The 18638-nt window shown below is 44.9% G+C and overlaps 1 protein-coding gene across 4 annotated transcripts in view; it reads left to right on the forward strand.

The window, feature by feature from the left end:
* The window catches only part of STK11 (serine/threonine kinase 11), a 126572-nt gene that overhangs the window by 30573 nt on the left and 77361 nt on the right, over positions 1-18638 (forward strand). For all 4 annotated transcript variants that reach the window (XM_081321195.1, XM_081321193.1, XM_081321192.1 and 1 more), the window contains exons 2-4: positions 9909-9992; positions 14203-14292; positions 16558-16690. In XM_081321195.1, the coding sequence (XP_081177321.1) occupies positions 9909-9992; positions 14203-14292; positions 16558-16690 (307 nt within the window). The remainder of the gene's footprint in view (positions 1-9908; positions 9993-14202; positions 14293-16557; positions 16691-18638) is intronic.

The raw sequence follows: 18638 nt of genomic DNA on the forward strand, positions 1-18638 counted from the left end.
ATTATAGGCCCGTCAAAGGAACTGAGTTTTCACATCGCGTATCTGAAATAATTTGGGCCTTGAGAAAGAACTTTGGATTTTTTTTAAAATTTCTTTATTTTTCTGATAATCCCATTTATCCGTTTTCCGGGTTATTCAAAAAGGGATCCTCACGGTTGAAAATGCCAACGTCTAAAAGCGTCTGATGTTATGCGACTGATTTGGAGATCAATCTCGATATCCATCGAGTTTCACAAGGAGAGCCACAATCTGCTTGACCTTCTAAACTACATTAATCTAGCTCAGGGGTCTTCAAACCTGGCCGTTTTAAGACTTGTGGACTTGGGATTTGAAGTCCACAAGTTTGAAAAGTTGCCACGTTTGAAGACCCTTGATCTAGCTCAGTAATGGCGAACCTTTTGGAGACCAGGTGCCCAAACTGCAACCCAAAACCCACTTATGTATCGTCGGGTACCGGGTGGGCGTGGCCCATTGGGTGGGCGTGGCTGTGGTGGTAACGGCAGACTGGGTGGGACTAAAAGGTTCAATCAATTCCAACTTTGCGAGATCCTTTTTTTTTCCCCCGCGAGAAGTTGGAATTGATTGAACCTTGCACACGGTGGCGGAGGCCTAAAGCGAAAAAGTTTTATAAAACCCAGTTGAAGGCCTAGGCCTGGGGCGATGGCGCGCGTGCCCACAGAGAGGGCTCTGCGTGCCACCTATGATATGTGTGCCATAGGTTCGCCACCATGGATTCTAGCTGGTTCATAAAACACCATTTGATTTGCAAAAGAACCTCAATTTTCCACAGCATCCTGTTGAAAAGTAATCTAATCCGGGAGGCCTGTCATCTGGCCTCAAATCATTAATCCGCTTTATAGCATCTTCCCATGTGTTTTTTTCTGGATAAAATGCTAGGAGTGGCGCTTTCTCCCATGCCGCTGGAAATGATGACGTTGCTGTTGCCACTGAAGCAATTCTCTGTCTCCAGGACCTTCCTTTTATCGCTGCTGCCCAATAGTGGCACCTGCTTGCTTTAGCTGGGCAGCTGAGATGACCTTCACGCTTTGGGCGACTCTTAACAGGAACTGTGTGTTGTGATTCAGTGTGAGCCTGTGCTCCCAGCAGCTGACTCCGATGAATCTGAGGAGGAGGAGGAGGGGTTTGGAGAGCCTTTGGTGTCAGAGGGAGGCTCTGATGCACTGCAGGACTCTCAGCCTGGCCCCTCCATTCGTGTTCCTCATGAGGCTCAGCTGTGTGAGGAGGAGGTGTCGGACTCAGAGGAGTCACAGCTGAATCTGTTCAGAGACGCTAGAAGCAGAAGGCAATCCAGCAGAGCAGAGAAAATCAATGAGGCAACTCAGTGAGAGGAGGAGAAGGCAGTGAGAAGCCATGCCTTGGGACTGATAATGAAAGGGGAAGGTGTGGTCGGGGCTGGTTGCTGAAGGCAACCGTTTGAAGACATTCTGAGAGAGTCCTGGTCTGTTCTTGTTACTTCTGTAACTCTTGTTTGATATTTTGATTCATTTATTCTATTGCTTTTTTGTTTGAACTGTAAATAAATTTGGGTTGGGTTTTTCCGGTCGTAGGCTGGAACAGAACACTGTGCAGGTGGTCCTCGACTTAGCAACCATTCATTTAGCGGCTATTTGAAGTTATAGCAGCCCTGAAAAAGGTGTTCTGCAACCAGCCCCTTACGCTTACAGCTGTTGAAGCATCCCCCACGGTCACCTGATCAAAATTGGGGTGCGGGGCACCTGGCAGGTGTTTACGATAGTTGCAACATCCCAGAGTCACAGGGTTCACCTTTTGTAACTTTCTCAGGGGGCTTCTGACGAGCAAAGTCAGTGGGGGACGCCGATTCGTTTAGCCACTGCAGTGCTTTGCTGAACAACTGCGGCAAAAAGTTGTAAAAATCAGGCACGACTCATTAACAAACTGCCGTGCTTAGCAACGGAAATGCTGGTCCCAGTTGTCGTGAATCAAGAACCCTCTTGGCTTTCCTCATTCATCCCTCCCAGGTACACCCCATACTTCTGCCACATTGAGGAAGCAAAAGACTTGGGGGTTCCCGTTTGTATGAGGCAGGGGTCTCCATACTCTTCAGCTCATCAACTCCTCCATGATGCTTCAGATTGTTCATCACCTGCCCCCCCCATGCTACTTTAATGATACTGTGGATGATAACAGCATCAAGAATGGTAATAAAAAAACCCAACATCCTTGGATATCTCCATTTACTCTTGGGGTTCAGTATCGAATACATGGGGAAAAGTGGTATGTATGTATGTGTGTGTGTGTGTGTGTGTGTATATGTATATATATATATATATATATATATATATATATATATATATATATATATATATATATATATATATATATATATATATATATATATATATATATATATCAGAACAATAATGGCATTCTTGAAATCATTTCTTTACAGGCACATTAAATGAGCCACTCCATATTTTTATTTATTTACTTTACACCTTTCTGTCCCACTCAATCGAAGACTCCCTACCAGAGTCTATATTTTAACATTTCTCTATTGACACTTTCTAACCTGGACTGCTGTTACTATTTTTAACATTCTCACAGCATCTGTAACCTTTTTTTCCCATGATTTTTTTCTTCTTCTAACTTGGATATTAACATTTAGAGCCTTCCGTTCAATTCCACTCTTACCATTATGCTTCCTGTAGGGATCACTGAAATAGTCCTTTCCAGCCGTCTCTCACTTCAGTTTCTCTCTGAATGATTTTACCACTTTTGTTTTTAATTCCATTCACTTTGCTGAAGGCTCCTGGCTTAACCCTTTTTACTTCTTTTCAAAGCAGTAGCCTAGTTCCTCCAAATTATTCTGCTTTTCTTTAACCTTCCTTACTCTCTCTGACTTTATATTTTGCGCAACTGACTTTCTCTCTCCTAAACTTTTGCAGCAGCCATGAAAGGCTCTCTTACTGCTTCTCGGCCCTCTTTCTTTCATCGATCCATTAAGCATCTTTTTTAATGCAACCTCATAACCCTTTGGTTCTCTGCAGTACAATTGTTTCACTCTCTCACATAATTCCTACATCTTCTTTCTTTAAGTCCACTTCCCAGTCATTCTTTTGGCACAATAGTCAGGGGTCTTTTGGCCCTTAATCAGGGGTCTTTAAACTTTGCCCTTTTATGACTTGGCTCTTTAATGACTTGTGGACTTCACGCTGGCTGAGGAATTCTGGGAGTTGAAGTCCACAAGTCATAAAAGGGCCAGGTTTGAAGACCCCTGCTCTTAATCCTCTTTCATGCTTTCTCTTCCTGCAGTCGTTCTATTTTTTACTTTTGCTTTATTCTTTCCTTTCTTTCATTTTTTTTCCTTCAAAATTCACTGCCAGCAAATGATAGGAGTCTCATTTGGAACCTCTTGTCTTTCTATTATCTTTCAATGATTTATTCTCAGTATTAGAACAAATTCCTTTTCTAATCGCTAACGGTTGCGCCTTAATATGTTTTCATTTGTCTTTTCTACTTACGACTAGTGCCTAAATCACATTTTAGAAACTGGCAACTCTTTTTTTGTTTTAATACCGATATTCACCAACCAGTCACCCTTCTCATTCATTCTTGGTTTCCAAACAGCCCGATAACTGTTTATAAACTCACTCATCTCATTCTGTCCCATTCTTTGAGTCACGTAGCAGAATATTTTTCCCACTGAATCACACACCCTTCAAGATCTTGCCCAGTTTGCCCCCAAATTCATATTTAGTTCTTCAATTAGTTAATTGGTCAAAGATTTGAAGTAGTGTAGGGTTTCCTGACTGAGCAGGAGTTTGGACTTGAACAGAGGTCCCCAACCTTTTGGGCACCAGGGACCGGTTCCGTGGAGAGAGGTTTTTCCATGGACCAGAGGGTGCGTAGTTTTGTGTGTGGCCTGCATCCCGCGGATGTGGCTCTGCTTGTTTGCGCGGCCCAGTTGCTGGCATGCCGCAGCCCGGTACCAGTCCATGGACCAGGGGTTGCGGACCCCTGGGCTAGAAGACCTCCAAAGCCCCTTCCATCTACACTTTTTCCTTTGAGAATCATCCTCCAAGGATGTTACGATAAACCCGAGTCACTTGTTTCAAAGACAGCCGTGTAACTTTTGGAAAATGTCTGGGATTCTCGTAGTTCTTTTAACACAATAGATCAGGGGTCTTCAAACTTGGCCCTTTTATGACTTGTGGACTTCAACTCCCAGAATTCCTCAGCCAGGCACACGTGTGCCTGGCTGTGGAATTCTGGGAGTTGAAGTCCACAAGTCATAAAAGGGCCAAGTTTGAAGACCCCTGGTAGAAACGCAATTGGCTGCAGTCATTTGCATTAGCAGTCCGCCGCCGGCATTAACTCTGGTGGCGTTGCCTGGCTTTCCACGTCCTGGGAGGCAAAGCAGGGGTTCAGAAGAGGTGGGAGGGTCTGTCCTAAAAAAGAGACCAACCAAAGCCACCCGGAGGAACCTCCGTCCCTGGTGTTACGTGGCTTGCTTTCTTTGGGTCGGCGGAACAGCAGGCTTGCCTTCAATTTTTCTTTCTTTCTTTCTGTTTTCCCCCTGTTCCACTGGAGTCCTCTGATCAACTGTTCTCTCTCCCTGGCTAACACGGCCCTGCAGCTTTTTCTTCCTGGGTTTTTTTTTTTTGGTAGAACGATAGGGGGAGCGGTGCTGTGTGTGCCAAAGACACACACACACACACACAAAAACCAGAAGGAGGCAGGAAGTTATTGCCAAGCGCTGGGCATCGTGAGCCACAGCAGTTCTGGCAGGCACTCACAATCGAGAGAGGGGGCCGTCTGTGGCAAGCAGGAGCATTGGACAAATTGTGTGCCATTCCTATTTGTTCAGTTTCTCTCTCCCACCCACCCCACCCCGCTCCCCTCCAATAACATTTATACCTGTCCCAATCTAAAAGGATCACACCTGGAATACTGCAGCCAATTTTGGTCACCTTATCACAAAAAAAGACGTTGAGAGTTTGGAAAAAAAAAATTCAGAGAAGAGCAACTAAGATGATCCAAGGCCTGGAGATTAAAACCTACGAAGAACGGGTGCAGGACTTGGGTTTGGCTAGTCTAAAGAAGAAATAGGGGAGACACGATAGCGGTATTCCAGTATCTGAGGGGCTGCCACAAGGCAGAGGGGGTCATTTTATTTACCAAAGCACCAGAGGGAAGGATGAAAAACAATGGTTGGAAGCTAATCAAGGAGAGAAGCAACCTGGAATTAAGGAGAAACCTCCTGAGAGTGAGGACAATCAACCAGTGGAACAGCTTTGCCTCCAGAAATCGTGGGTGCTCCATCACTGGAGATTTTCAAGAAGAGACTAGACAGTCACTTGTCTGAGATGGTATAGGTTCTCCTGCTTGAGCAGGGGGCTGGACTAGAAGACCTCCAAGGTCCCTTCCAACTCTATTCTATTCTAAGGGACTTGGCAAAAGGAACAATAATATTAAAGGCATTATCCTTTTTAAAAAATAATAATAATAATAACAGAATAACAGTTAAAAGGGGACCTTGGAGGTCTTCTAGTCGTCCAACCCCCTGCTCAGGCAGGAGACCCTATGCCGGTGATGGTGAACCTTTAAGAGACCGAGTGCCCAAACTGCAACCCAAAGCCCACTTATGTATCGTCGGGTGCCGGGTGGGCGTGGCCCATTGGGTGGGTGTGGCCCATTGAGTGGGCGTGGCTGCGGTGGTAACTGCAGACTGGGTGGGACTAAAAAGTTCAATCCATCAATTCCAACTTTGCGAGACCTGCGAGAAGTTGAAATTGATTGATTGAACCTTTTTTTTTGTTTTTGTACACGGCGGCGGAGGCCTAAAGCGAAAAGGTTTTATAAAACCCAGCTGAAGGCCTAGGACTGGGGCGACGGCGCTCTGCGTGCCCACAGAGAGGGCTCTGCGTGCCACCTGTGACATGCATGCCATAGGTTCGCCACCACGGCCCTGTACCATTTCAGACAAATGGCTGTGCAGTCTCTTCTTTAAAGCCTCCAGTGATGGAGCGCCCACAACTCCTGAATGCAAGCCAGTCCACTAGTTAATTGTTCTCACTGTCAGGAAATTCCTCCTCCTTTCTCGGTTGGGTTAGACTAGAGCACATAAAAAAAAAAGAATACATAAGGTGACGAAAGGATTTAAGAGCCAAACGTTCATTGAAATAGGATACGGATTTTGCTTGCTTCTCAAATGCAAGAATGGTTGGAGCCATCGGTACACCTCTGCGGCTGCTCTAAACGTTGTGGGACACCATGAAAAAGCTCTCCATCTGCCCCCCCCATCATAAATGTTGGTGGAGGTGACCTTCAGGCTGGCTGAACCAGGTGGATTCTACTCTGGCAAGGCTTTCCACATATTCTAGTATTGCGCCATAAAGAACGTAACCAGCCCTTTGAAATGGACTCAGTGGCCTACACTTCAAACTTGGATCACGTCCCGGGTTTTTGGCCTTTGCGGAGCCGGGCAGGTGTGGTCTGTGCGTGACACATCCGGCCTGTGGGCCACAAGTTTGAGATTATGTATCATTCTGTACAAAAAATTGCTTCCCTCTGCTCTGCAAAAGATGTTTAGGGGGCTGGAGGCTAAAACATATAGGGAACAGTTGCTGGAATTGGGTAGTTTAACGAAGAGAAGGGTGAGGGCGGACATGATAGCAGTCTTCCAATATCTCAGGGGTTGCCACAAAGAAGAGGGAGTCAAGCTTTTCTCCAAAGCACCTGAAAGCAGGACAAGAAGCAACGGATGGAAACTAGTCAAGGAGAGAAGCAACCTGGAACTAAGGAGAAACTTCCTGACAGTTAGAACAATTAACCAGTGGAACAACCTGCCTCCAGAAGCGGTGAATGCTCCAACACTGGAGGTTTTTAAGAAGAGACTGGACAGCCATTTGCCTGAAATGGTATAAGGTTTCCTGCCTGAGCAGGGGGTTGGACTAGTTGACCTCCAAGGTCCCTTCCAACTTCTTCTTCTTCTTCTTCTTCTTCTTCTTCTTATTATTATTATTATTATTATTATTATTATTATTATTATTATTATTATTATTATTATCCCTGAAGCTGTGTTCCAGTAAGGAGGCAGGAACAACTCCAGAGCAACAGCTTTTTTTTTGTCTCAGAGCAAAAATATAGTTAAAAAAAAATCAAGCTTAAATGAGGAGCAAAAGTAGCAGTTGAAAAGGAGAAGACATATTGGTCACTTTTAAGTTCTGACTTGCTCTGATTAAGGAAAAAGCACAGGGTGGTCTTTTGGTGGGTGATTGGAATGGGATTGATTCTAGAAAGGAAGATGATCAGGTGGTAGAATCTACTAATAGGTGGTACTGAGTGGACTTCAATCGGAATAGACCTGGAAGGGACCTTGGAGGTCTTCTAGTCCAGCCCCCTGCTCAAGCAGGAGACCTGCCTGGCCTATACCATTTCAGACAGGTGGCTGTCCAATCTCTTCTTAAAAGCCTTCCAGTGATGCCGCACCCACAACTTCAGAAGTTGTTCCATTAGTTAATTGTCCTCGCTGTTAGGAAGGTTCTCCTTAATTCCAGGTTGCTTCTCTCCTTGACTAGTTTCCATTCATAGTTTCTTGTCTTGCCTTCTGGTGCTTTGGAAAATAAGTTGACACCCCCCCCTTCCTCCTTGTGGCAGCCCCTCAAATACGGGAACACTGCTCTCATGTCACCCCCTAGTCCTTCTTTTCTCTAGAGTGGCTCCACCCAATTCCTGCAACCGTTCTTGATAGGTTAGTCTCCAGGCCAGGAGTAGGCAACCTTGGCTCTTTTATGACTCGTGGACTTCAACTGTGCTGGCTCAGGAATTCTGGGAGTTGAAGTCCACGAGTCATAAAAGAGCCAAGGTTGCCTACACTTGCTCCAGGCCCTTAATCATCTTGGTTGCTCTTCTTTGCGCTTTCCCCCCAAAGTCTCAACATCTTTTTTGTGATGTGGTGGCCAAAACTGGATGCAGTCTTCCAGGTGTGACCTTACAAAGGATTTACAAAGTGGTACTAATACTTCACATGATTTTGATTCTATGCCTCTGCTTATACAGCCGAGGATTATGTTAGTTGGCTGCTGCCGCACACGCCTGGCTCATGTTTTAACTGATCGTCCACTAGGAAGGACTCCAAGGTCCCTCTCATAGTTACTGTTTTTGAGCCAGGTTTTGTACTTGTGTCTTTGGTTTTTCCTGCCTAGGTGTGAAATCTTGCTTTTCTCCACATTACATTTCATGTTGCTTGAGTAAGGGGTTGGCCTAGAACAGGGGTCCCCAACCCCTGGTCCGTGGACCAGCACCGGGCCACGGCATGCCAGCAACTGGGCCTGACAAACAAGCAAAGCCCCATCTACACAAAACCACACCCCCTCTGGTCCGTGGAAAAACCTCTCTCCACGGAACCGGTCCCTGGTGCCCAAAAGATTGGCCTAGAACGGGGCTAGGCAACCTTGGCTCTTTTATGACTCGCGGACTTCAACTCCCAGAACTCCTGAGCCAGCCATGCTGAGGGGAAAGGGAGAGGTTTCCAAGCTGAGCCGTGCTGGCCCTATGGAACCAGCTCCCCATGGAACTTAGGACTGCCCCCGACCTTCGCTCATTCCGCAGGGACCTGAAAACTTGGCTCTTTGAGCTGTCTGGCCCAGGCTGAGGGGGTTTTAATTTTTTATTAGGCTTTAGTTTTAAATTTCGGGGACTTTATTTAATTAATTGTTTTAATCTGATTTTAATTTTTGTATGTTTGTTTTCATCTTCCCTGTACACCGCCCTGAGTCCTCCGGGAATAGGGCGGTATATAAATTTAATTAAATAAATAAATAAATAAAAAGAGCCAAGGTTGCCTACCCCTGGCTTAGATGGTAAGGTTTGTTGCTTCACTTCTTCTGACATGTGCTAATCTTGTCCCCCTTATCTTTGTGTGTGTGTGTGTGTGTGTGTGTGTGTGTGTGTGTGTCTTGACCTCCAAGGTCCCTTCCAACTGTTATTCTAAGAGGGAGATAGGTGGTTAAGAAATGTGAAATGTAGATAGATAGGCAGGCAGGCAGGCAGACATTCAGACGTGGCTTTGCTAGGCTGGGTATGGAAACACTAACCCTTGCAACCTAGCACCCTAAATTGGGTGCACCTAGCATAACCAACCTTTTTTTTTTAGGGGAAAAAAATGGAATCTAATAGAAACAGACTTTCTCAAAAATGGTGGACTGTGAGCAAGTCCTCTTCTCTCAAACCTTCAACCTTTCTGCTAAAGAATGAAAGTACTAACTATACAGTAAGGAGGGAAGTACAAAATAAGTTTACACAGTCAGCCCTGTTGCCCCCAACAATCTGGGTCCTCATTTTACTGACCTTGGAAGGATGGAAGGCTGAGTCAGCCTTCAGCCGGTGGGACTCGAACTACCAAACTGCTGGCAACCGCCAGTCAGCAGAAGTAACCTGCAGTACTGCACTCTAACCACTGTGCCACCTCGGCTCTTGGGGCAGAGTATCCTCCCCTCCGTGTGACTGCGGGGTTCCATATCAAACTGTAGATCACATGGTGACCGGCTGTAAGCTGAGGGCATAAACCGGTCCAATATCTGATTTTTGTAATATAAAAAATGCTGCACTTCAGTGGTTAGCTGGTCTAGACCATGGGTAGGCAAACTTGGCTCTTTTATGACTCGTGGACTTCAACTCCCAGAATTCCTGAGTCAGCCATAAGCCATAAAAGAGCCAAGGTTGCCTACCCCTGGTCTAGGCCAGAGGTCTTCAAACTTTGAACAGTCACTAAACAAACGGTCGTAAGTTGAGGACTTACCTGTATGTGTTTCTCTGTACAATGAGCAATTCATTCCTAGACCAAGAACTTACCTGTATTTTGAGACCTGGCTTGTTCCCTCGCCAATACGTTTCCCTCTTTTTTCTTTTTTTTTTCCTTCCAGGGAAATACAACTCCTACGGCGGTTGCGGCACAAAAATGTGATCCAGCTAGTTGACGTATTGTACAATGAAGAGAAGCAAAAAATATATCCTTTCTTTAAGCTTTTCTGTTGAAATCTCCCTATGAAGATCTGGATCCACTGGTTTTTCACTTTCCACGTGTCCCTACCTGGTTTCTAATGATGCTCCATCTTTGCACAGTTAGGTGCCTTCTGCACCGACAGGCCTTCGTCACCCAGCATTTTCTATGAATGATGGCTTCCTAAGGGCATGGATTTTCTCCACCTCTGCTATCTAAGAACCTCTTAACAGCAGATGTCTGGAGCTAAATCTCAACCTTCTGCATGCAGAGCAGATGATGGACCTTCTCCAAATCTGAAAAACGCAGCCATGTCTTTCTAAGTCCGTGTTTCCCAACCGTGGCAACTTTGTGTGGACTTCAACTCCCAGAATTCCCCAGTCAGCAGAATTCTGGGAGTTAAAAAGTCCACATCTCTGAAAGTTGCCAAAGTTGAGAAACATCATTCTAAGCCATAAAGCAGGGGTCTTCAAACTTGGCCCTTTTGGGACTTGTGAACTTCGACTCCCAGGCACGCTGGCTGAGGAATTCTGGGAGTCGAAGTCCACAAGTCCTAAAAGGGCCAAGTTTGAAGACCCCTGCTATAAAGACTCAGAACCAATGTTTTTTTACTATCTTTCTATCTATCTATCTATCTATCTATCTATCTATCTATCTATCTATCTATCTATCTATCTACACACACATACACACACACACATATACATATATACACATGCATACATACATACATACATACATACATATATATATATATATATATATATATATATATATATATAGAGAGAGAGAGAGAGAGAGAGAGAGAGAGTGAGTTTTGAACACCTTGCCGGCCCAAATACGGGCCAAATCTTTTCTTGCCTGTATCAGCCCAAACTCAGGCCATCCACAGGTGGTAGTCACAACTGTGACAATCATTATTTTGCATAAATTTTTGGATTGCTAACAAAGAAAGGGAGACATACAGCCATTTCAAACTTATTTGTTCTCATCAGTCAGCCACACCCTTCAGGTTCGAATCTCAGAAGGGTGTGGCTGACTGATGAGAACAAATAAGTTTGAAATGGCTATATCAGTTGTCAGTCTCCCTTTAATTCTTTTATACGCACACACACACACACATATAAATCGTATTTTTCGGACCATAAGACGCACTTTTTCCCTCCCAAAAGTTGGGGGGAAAACGAGGGTGCGTCATACATACATACATACCGATTATATATATATATATATATATATATATATATATATATATATATATATATATATATATATATATATATATATATATATATGTATGTGTGTGTGTGTGTGTGTGTGTGTGTGTGTGTGTGTGTGTGTGTGTATATGTATGTAAATTTTTTGGCTTGCTAACAAAGAATAAAGGGAGACCAATATGATCATTTCAAACTTACTTGTTCTCATCAGTCAGCCATACCCTTCTGAGATTCAAACCTGGGCCGACTGCGTCTTAAGCAGTTGTTTTAACCCCTAGGCCACAGGCTCTCGCTCTCTCTGTTAGCTAAGAAGCAAGGGAGATATGTGTTAAATGTTTGTTAAGCATTCAGAATACACTTGCTTGGTCCCAGACACAGGACAAATCTTATTTCCTGTTTCAGCCTAGCCCAAGGCCATCTACAGGCAGTAGCCACAGCAGTGGCAACTCATATTTGTGTAAATTTTTTGGCTTGCTAACAAAGAATAAAGGTCTTATATTATTTGTTTTCATAGATTTTCACAGGTACAGGTATGTAGGTCTTGGCATATTCGGGTCTTTTCCCGTGTAAGATTGAGGGTGTCTTGGTGACGTTTCGACGAGGTCCCACTCGTCATTTCCAGCCTGAAGATGAGTGGGACCTCGTCAAAACGTCACCAAGACACCCTCAATCTTACACAGGAAAAGACCCGAATACGCCAAGACATATATATATATATAATCTAGTTGTCCTATCCTTTTTGGTTTTCCCTTGCTGTTCCTAAAACAAGGGTGGCTGAGCAGTGGGGCTAATTTCACACAACCCTCTGTAAATGATGCCAATCTTCCGGAACAGACAGTTCCATAAACCATGTGTCTTGACTAGTTGAAAGGTTGAGATAAGCCATGGCCTACCCATTATTGGGATAGAAGTTGCTGGAAGTTTTGTCCTGGTCACATTTGGGCAGTAACTGCCTGGCCCTTGACTTGGAAGAAGGCGAGTTGACTTGTCACTCACCTTACTTTGAGAATAACCGCTGAGTTATTGAAAGGCTGCTTAGAATGAACCTTGCTCACCGCTTTTGAGCAGAGGCAGGACAGTGGCCAGCGTGATTTGAGACTGTTTATCTCAGTCCTAGCTTTGAAATACAGGTAGTCCTCAACTTGCGACTGTAATGGAGTCTTCCCATTACAGTCGTATTTGTGACGGTTGTAAAATCAGATCAGGACCGACTTGATTTTATGTCCTTTTTTTGCTGCAGCAGCAGTAAAGCAAGACGCCACAGTTACAAAAAGAATGGCATCATTATATGAAAGTCATGGTCATTAAGCAAACCCATTGTTTGCTATGGCGCAGTTTTGCTGAAAACTGGAATTCCTTCTGCTTTTCTTTAAAAAAAACCCACAGTAAGTGCGGTCACATGACCGCAGGATGCTGCGAGCAGCTGTAAATGTAGCCATATTGCAGTGTCCAACGTGTGTGCATGTGATCACAGGTACCCCCGCACCCCGTTGGAATTCAGAATTATTAAGAATAACTCCCTTTTCCCAAGTAAGTCATAACTTGGAACAGTGGCTACCTTCAAATGTTTGTAAATTGAGGACTAAGATGTCCTACTAGGTCAAGGGGTCTTCAATCTTGGCCACTTTTAAGACTTGTGGACTTCAATTCCCAGAATCCCTTAGCCAGCCCTGGCTGGCTGAGGAATTCTGGGAGTTGAAGTCCACAAGTCTTAAAGTGGCCAAGATTGAAGACCCCTGTACTAGGTGCTTTGCTAGTGGCTCTGTAAATCCCTCCAAGGAAAACAGTTACAATCCGTAGCTATTGAAATGGCATCTTTTATTGGACCAGGCAAGTTGACCGAGGCATTAGAATTCATCTCTGCCTAACTTCCTAATGCGGTCCTTCCTAATACATTCCATTATGCCATTTGAAAATAGGACAGTAATAAATTGTAATAAAAAATTCACTTTCCGACCAGTGCTCACATTAACAGTCAGATTTCATGTGCCCGACGACAAACACCTTCGGTGCAAAACAGACTGAAGTCTGGTCAGTCTAGGAAGATTCTAATCAACTGATTAAAGCAGGGGGTCTTCAAACCTGGCCCTTTTTATGCCTTGTGGACTTCAGCTCCCAGAATTTCTCAGCCAGCATACGCTTTGCCTCTGATGGGTAAAGAAATAAGAATTCTGTTCCTTTACCACCTCTCAAAGCCAAGAGCAAATTATCATTAAAAGCCGTCCTCAATTTACGGCTACAGTTAAGCTCAAAATTTCTGTTGCTAAACGAGACGGTTGTTAAGTGAGTTTTTACCCCATTCTACAACCTTTCTTGCCACAGTTGCTAAGTGAATCACTGCAGTTGTTAGTAACACGGCTATTAAGTGAGTCCGGCTTCCCCGTTGACTTTTGCCTGTCAGAAGGTCGCAAGAGGGGATCACGTGACCTTGGGACACTGAGACCGTCACACATAGGAGTCAGTTGCCAAGCATGTAAATTTTGAGCACCTGACCGTGGAGGATGCTGCAATGGTCGTTAAGCGTGAAACGACAGTCCTAGGTCACTTTTTCCAGTGCTGTTGTAACTCTGCAGGGTCACCGAAAGGTTGTAATTCAAGGACCTCTAGCATAATGTGAAGTCTTAGCCTATTTAGCTTGGCTTTCTCTAACCCGCCAACTTCAATATGTTAGGATTATAACTTCTTCTTTGACGAGGTTTTTCCTTTTTTTTTTCTTGGCAGTCTTTACATATTTTCAAGATTAGTTTCTATCCTTTGGCCTGGACTGTTTGGAGAGCATCCATAATTGATTTGCAAAGTTCAATACTCCCTTTGCATTCAGAAAAGTCTCTTGAGTCAATCACCACAACTTCAGTTAAAAAGGGATCCGCAGGGAGGTGTTGGGGCAGAGATCGGCTAGCGCAGACCTGAGTGGAGTTAGATGCTGAGCTACTGTCAACTGGTGGAGGGCAAGTTTCTATATTAGGCCTCATCCCAGGAATTTTCTTAACCGTTTCCCACGTATATGGTGATGGAGTATTGTGTCTGTGGCATGCAAGAGATGTTGGACAGCGTTCCTGACAAAAAGTTTCCAGTCTTTCAAGTGCACGGGTAAGTAGTTTAAGTTTAAGTTTAAGTTTATTATATTTGTATACCGCCCTTCTCCCGAAGGACTCAGGGCGGTGAACAGGGCATATATAAAAATACAAATTACAAAAATTAAAAAGAGAATTAAATACGAGTGTCAGGACCCACCCCAAACCACGTCTTAGGAAGACAAAATTCTTGGAGTCAAATCTATTCCAAAAAGAATCTTTACTATGACATGCTTGGTTGTAGGAGCGAGACAGGACTTAATATTTCCACGAAGTAAACCCTTATAAAGAGTTCCCGGTTTAACCCCCCCTTAATCCCCATTTGGTCAGTCCCCCATCCTTCCTCTCTATCATCCATCTCATGGGAAAAAGGAAGTTAGGACCCTTTATGTTTATTGCTGTCTTCCGTGACAAAAACCAGATGCTAGCCCCCCCTTTTGTTTCCCCAGTTCAAAAGGCTTCTCTTTTCCTTTGAAATGCCTTTTGCCGGTTCAATACACATTTATTCTCTTCTCTTTGGGAGATGGCAGAATCCATGGAATAATGTTTGAAACATTCCATTTATGAATATGATATAAATGGATTCTGACAACGAGCCCAAACTAAAAACAGTAGAAAAATGTAAAAAATCCCCAATAAAAACCCCAACGCATCCCCCATCAGGCCAGGCCGGCTTGTTCAAATAGGTAGGTCTTCAAGTCGCGTTGGAAGGAGCGAAGGTCAGGTGCCATCCGGAGCTCAACCGGCAGCTGATTCCATAAAGCCGGGGCGCCCACAGAGAAGGCCCTCCCCCTGGGGGCCACCAGCTGACATTCTCTGACCGGTGGCACCCTGAGGAGGCCCTCTCTGTGGGAACGCACGGGGCGGAGGGAAGTAGCACGCAGGCTTTCCGGTTCCCATCTCTCAGAAATAGGGAAACTGGACTGGTGGTTCATGCTCATCCGCGACCGTCGGTTTGCGAAGGAAAAAAATCTTGCAGTTTGTGAAGGAAAAATCCACACCCTTCCCACACAGTCTCAGGTTCAAGCATTGGCTGGATCTAGGTCAGTTTAGTTTCCACCTTGGCTTCAGTGAGGTGCTTGCATCAGAGGCTTTGAGATTATTTTGTTTATTTGTATCCCGCCATTGTTTTGTTACATAACTCAAGATGGTGTGCATATTGAAGATAACCTCCTCATCCTGGTTACCCCACAACAACCCTGTGAGGTAGGTTGAGCAGAGAGAGAGAGGGACTGGCCCAAAGTCACCCAGCTGGCTTGCGTTCATGCCTAAGGCAGAACTAGAACTCACAGCCTCCTGGTGATTGGCCCAAAGTCACCCAGTTGGCTTTCATGCCTAAGGCGGGACTAGAACTCACCATCTCCTGGTGATTGGCCCAAAGTCACCCAGTTGGCTTTCATGCCTAAGGCGGGACTAGAATTCACCATCTGGTGATTAGCCTAAAGTCACCTAGCCGGCTTTCATGCCTAATACGAGACTAGAACTCATTGTCTCCTGGTGATTGGCCCAAAGTCGCCCAGTTGGCTTTCATGCCTAAGGCGGGACTAGAACTCACCATCTCCTGGTGATTGGCCCAAAGTCACCCAGTTGGCTTTCATGCCTAAGGCGGGACTAGAACTCACCATCTCCTGGTGATTGGCCCAAAGTCACCCAGTTGGCTTTCATGCCTAAGGCAGGACTAGAACTCACCATCTGGTGATTAGCCTAAAGTCACCTAGCCGGCTTTCATGCCTAAGGCGGGACTAGAACTCACCATCTCCTGGTGATTGGCCCAAAGTCACCCAGTTGGCTTTCATGCCTAAGGCGGGACTAGAACTCACCATCTCCTGGTGATTGGCCCAAAGTCACCCAGTTGGCTTTCATGCCTAAGGCAGGACTAGAACTCACCATCTGGTGATTAGCCTAAAGTCACCTAGCCGGCTTTCATGCCTAATACGAGACTAGAACTCATTGTCTCCTGGTGATGGGCCCAAAGTCACCCAGCTCGCTGCTAAGGAAGGATTGAACTCGAGGTCTTCCACTTTTTAGCCTGGTGCTTTACTATACCAAAATGACAGCTCATGAGATAATGCAGGCAACATTCTATAAATTCTTAATAACTGTTCTGTTTCAGAGTTCCTGATACACACAAACATTGTAAGATTCCTGGTCAGAATCCGACTGAATCACAGCTGATAACCCTAACTGCTTAGTCACGGAGATGTTGCACTGTGCTTGCCCTCTGGAAACTCACATTTCCCCCCCTCATTTTCCCTCTGCCTCCCTCTCATCCCTCACGCAGGTACTTTTGCCAACTTATAGATGGCTTGGAATATTTGCACAGCCAGGGCATCGTACACAAAGATATCAAACCGGGGAATCTCCTGCTAACAACCAATGGGACTCTCAAGATATCGGATCTAGGTGTGGCAGAGGTATGCTTTTGAATGTCCGTGTCTAGGTGTGGCAGAGGTATGCTTTTGAATGTCCGTGTCGTATGTGAATTGCTACGGCTATCGAATCGGATGGCTTGAAGATGGGATTGGGAAAATTTATGGTGGAGAAATCTATTTTGACTACTGGTCATTCAAGTTAAAAAATACTTCCTCTAGGACAGGGGTCTTCAAACTTGGCCCTTTTATGACTTGTGGACTTCAACTCCTGGCTGAGGAATTCTGGGAGTTGAAGTCCGCAAGTCATAAAAGGGCCAAGTTTGAAGACCCCTGCTATATGCTGTATTGCTGTTTTCCCTCTAAGGCAGGAGATGGGAAATGATCTTCAACTCAGGAGCTTTTCCTTTTTGGTTAAAGTCAGTATTTGCCTAGAATAATTGCCTTGGAACTCTTAAGATAAGCCACAGCTTGAGGGCCTTGGTCAGGCTGTTGGCTGGATCAGATTGCTTGGCCCTTGGTTGGGTCTTGGATTAGTCATCTTTTATACTGTACATTTATTTCTCTGAATGTTAACAGCAGAGTTTCTCAACTTTGGCAACTTTTAAAATGAGTGGACTTCAACTCCCAGAATTCCCCAGCCAGCCAGTATAGGTGCAAGCTGGGGAATTCCCCCAGTACATCTGAAAACTAAAAATTACAGAACAAAGTTGACAACATATGATATATATGGTCTTAAACTTTGGAGGCTTTTCCCTTGACAGCTGTCTTCAGTTATCAGGCAGTTTGTTTTAAAAGCCAGAACCCAAGAAATTTGGCTAAACGGAGGCAAATCGCTTTTCTAAGGTCATTTTGATGTTGGGTGGCGATTGCTTTCAAGTATGTACAACTTACAGATTTCATTTTCCTGGGCTCCAAGATCACTGCAGACGGGGACTGCAGCCAAGAAATTAAAAGACGCTTGCTCCTGGAGAGGAAAGCCATGGCAAATGTAGACAGCACACTAAAAAGCAGAGACATCACCCTGCCAACAAAAGTGCGTATAGTCAAGACTATGGTCTTCCCAGTTGCAATGTATGGCAGTGAAAGTTGGACCATAAGAAAGGCCAAGCGCCAAAGAATTGAGGCCTTTGAACTATGGTGCTGGAGAAGACTCCTGCGAGTCCCTTGGACTGCAAGGTGATCAAATCGGTCAGTCCTAGAGGAGATCAACCCTGGCCAGATCCTGAAGGTGAAACTCAAATCCTTTGGCCACCTAATGAGAAGAAAGGACTCACTGGAGAAGAGCCTAATGCTGGGAAAGGTTGAGAGCAAGAGAAGAAGGGGATGACAGAGAACAAGGTGGCTGGATGGAGTCACTGAAGCAGGAGGCGTGAGCCTAAATGGACTCCAGAAGATGGTAGAGGACAGGAAGGCCTGGAGGAACGTTGTCCATGGGGTTGCGATGGGTCGGACACGACTTCGCAACTAACAACAACAACAATGTATAACTTAATTCTTTCTCTGAAGTATTTTTTACCGAATGAGGCAGAAACTCAGGTTTACTCCCAGTCTACACTGCATAGATTTGGGTAGTTAGCGGGGCTGCATAGGGCACTCAGAACTCCCTAGACCAAGGATGTCCAATCTTAGCAACCTTTAAGACCTGTGGATTGGTCTTAACGGCTGGCTGAGGAATTCTGGGAGTTGAAGTCCACAGGTTTTAAATTTGCCAATGTGAGACACCTCTCCCCTGGACTGAACGACTGAAGCACAGTAGCCAGTTGCAGAATGTTAGCAGTGCAATTTCCCACTGATTTCCCAGCAATAAATAAAATGTGTGTGTTTTTTCCCTTTGGGTAGGCTTACTTCCCTTAAAATGCTAATCTCCCCTTTAATTTTTTTTTAAAATGAAACAGTTTGATATTTCACAGTTGAACAGTGTGGTGGCTTCTGCTGAAATTATCATTCAAAAAAAAAAAACCAAACCCACAGCTGCCCCTAATTTTCCAGT

This window comes from Vipera berus (assembly GCF_964194415.1).
Source record: "Vipera berus genome assembly, chromosome: 1".
NCBI lineage: Eukaryota > Metazoa > Chordata > Lepidosauria > Squamata > Viperidae > Vipera > Vipera berus.